The sequence below is a fragment of the Engraulis encrasicolus genome, chromosome 6 (assembly GCF_034702125.1).
Source record: "Engraulis encrasicolus isolate BLACKSEA-1 chromosome 6, IST_EnEncr_1.0, whole genome shotgun sequence".
Taxonomy (NCBI): Eukaryota; Metazoa; Chordata; class Actinopteri; order Clupeiformes; family Engraulidae; genus Engraulis; species Engraulis encrasicolus.
Window position 1 is genome coordinate 53,595,525 of NC_085862.1, and position 2,500 is coordinate 53,598,024.

The 2,500-nt window shown below is 49.7% G+C and overlaps 1 protein-coding gene across 6 annotated transcripts in view; it reads right to left on the reverse strand.

Moving 5' to 3' along the window:
- The window catches only part of LOC134451479 (ephrin type-B receptor 3-like), a 97,139-nt gene that overhangs the window by 8,116 nt on the left and 86,523 nt on the right, over positions 1–2,500 (reverse strand). For 4 of the 6 annotated variants that reach the window (XM_063201967.1, XM_063201965.1, XM_063201966.1 and 1 more), the window contains exon 16: positions 1,267–1,422. The exons of the other annotated variants lie outside the window; for them this stretch is intronic. In XM_063201967.1, coding sequence (XP_063058037.1) covers positions 1,267–1,422 — 156 coding nt within the window. The remainder of the gene's footprint in view (positions 1–1,266; positions 1,423–2,500) is intronic. 6 annotated transcript variants of the gene reach the window in all.

Sequence of the window (2,500 nt, forward strand, 5' to 3'; positions counted from 1 at the left end):
TTCGCTCAGGCGTTATTTATGTCTATATTGAATACACACAGCTGCCCAGATAGCGCATGTCTTTCAGTCCTTCTCCTCCACTATTCATGGTGGTCATGAGCTTAGCGAAATGGACTTGACTTAACAATGCAGCACCATGTACTTAAACACCTATCGGGATACACGCAGCTTAGCAGATTGCACACGTCTTTCAGTGCTCCTACTCCACTAGGCACGGTGGCCATTTTAGTGTCAGTGCTCTGCGGAGCGAGGAGTTGAGTGGGTCCATTTGATTTGCATAAGGGTGCTGCTGAGCGCTTGAAGTACCGGAATGTTCCCTCACAGCCCCTCTTGTCCTCCACTTACTGACACAAAGCTTCGGCGGGCCTTGGGAAGATACAAGCTCCTCAGTATGCAATACACCGTGCGCTCTCTCACTCACTCTGTCTCTTTCTCTCTATCTCACACACTCTATCTCTCTTTCTCTCTCTCTCTTTCTATCTCACACACTCTATCTCTCTTTCTCCCTCTCTCTCTCTCTCTCTCTCTCTCTCTCTCTCTCTCTCTCTCTCTCTCTCTCTCTCTCTCTCTCCTCTCTCTCTCTCTCTCTCCTCTCTCTCTCTCTCTCTCTCTCTCTCTCTCTCTCTCTCTCACACACACACACACACACACACACACACACACACACACACACACACACACACACACACACACACACACACACACACACACACACACACACACACACACAGAGAGACACTAGTGAATGCTTTTCAAAGTGCTGTCAAAAGCGTCACTTTGAACTAGTAGAAATGATGTTGCTTATTTTGTGTTATTTCAGTCAAACGTTTCAGAACAGCAGATGCAGATGCTGTCTGCCTGATCATTATGCATTCTGTCAGCAAACATACAGAGTATATGCTAGACACAGTTGAACACAAACAGAGAAACACACACACACACGTACACATGAAGACACACACGGACACACACACACATATATTTTGACAGACTGACACTCTGTCTCTCTCTCATGCAAACACACACACACACACACACACACACACACACACACACACACACACACACACACACACACACACACACACACACACACACACACACACACACACTTACCCACACACACACACACACACACACACACACACACACACACACACACACACTTACCCACCCACACGCACACTTACCCACCCACCCACACACACACACACACACACACACCCACACACACACTGACTAGCCCATCCACACACACACACTTACTCGGACGTCATCTGCGCCACCAGGTCAAAGGAGGCGAAGCCGGCGTTGAGGAAGTTGTCGCAGTAGCGGCTCATCTTGATGGCTTCCAGCCAGTCCCCCACGGTGGCAAAGGTGGTGTAGTCTGGCACGCAGCGGTCGAGGAGGGGTTGCGATGCCCTACGGGGGGAGATAGACAGGGAGAGAGAGAGAGGAGAAGAAACAGGCGAGGAGAGGAGAGGAGAGAGGGAGGGAAAGGAGAGAGGGAGAGCAGGATGGATGCAGAGAGAAGAGAAGAGAAGAGAAGAGAAGAGAAGAGAAGAGAAGAGAAGAGAAGAGAAGAGAAGAGAAGAGAAGAGAAGAGAAGAGAAGAGAAGAGAAGAGAAGAGGGAAAGAGATGGAAAGACAGGGAAAGAGAGGAGAGAGATGGACAGCAGGAGGGATACAGAGATGGAGGGAAAGAAGAGAAGAGAAGAGAAGAGAAGAGAAGAGAAGAGAAGAGAAGAGAAGAGAAGAGAAGAGAAGAGAAGAGAAGAGAAGAGAAGAGAAGAGAAGAGAAGAGAAGAAGGAGTGTGTGAGAGAGAAAGAAGATGCATGACAGGGAGGCAGAGAGAGAGGTAGAAGGAGAGAGAGAGAGAGAGAGAGAGAGAGGGTTAGGTTACGCGCCTTGGCTCCACCTCCGAAACCTCACCCCCAAAAGCCCCCTCTGCCCCATCTCTCCCCCTTGATGTAGGGCTGCCCTCCTCCTCCTCCTCCTCCTCCTCCTCTTCCTCCTCCTCCTTCATCCTTCTCTTCTGCAACACCACCATCACCACCAGGGAGGGGGACTGGCTGGAGGCTCCCATCTGAGCCAGAAGAGTCAGACCTGGGCTTGGGCTTGTGCCTGGCCTGGCCCTGGAAAGGGTCTGCTGGATCTCGGGCCAATATGTACTGTGTGTGGTTTATTTTTTCATTTCATTTCATTTCATTTCATCATTTTGACTTCATAGGCTTTTTATTACACACACACACACTCACACAGCAACTTAATCACATTGCAGCCATGACAGAGTCAGGTATTACGCACACATACGCGCACACACACATACACACACGCACGCACGCATGCACACAAACACACACAAACACACACACACACGGACTGACACACATACAGGTACACACACACACACACACACACACACACACACACACACACACACACACACACACACACACACACACACACACACACACACACACACACACACACACACAC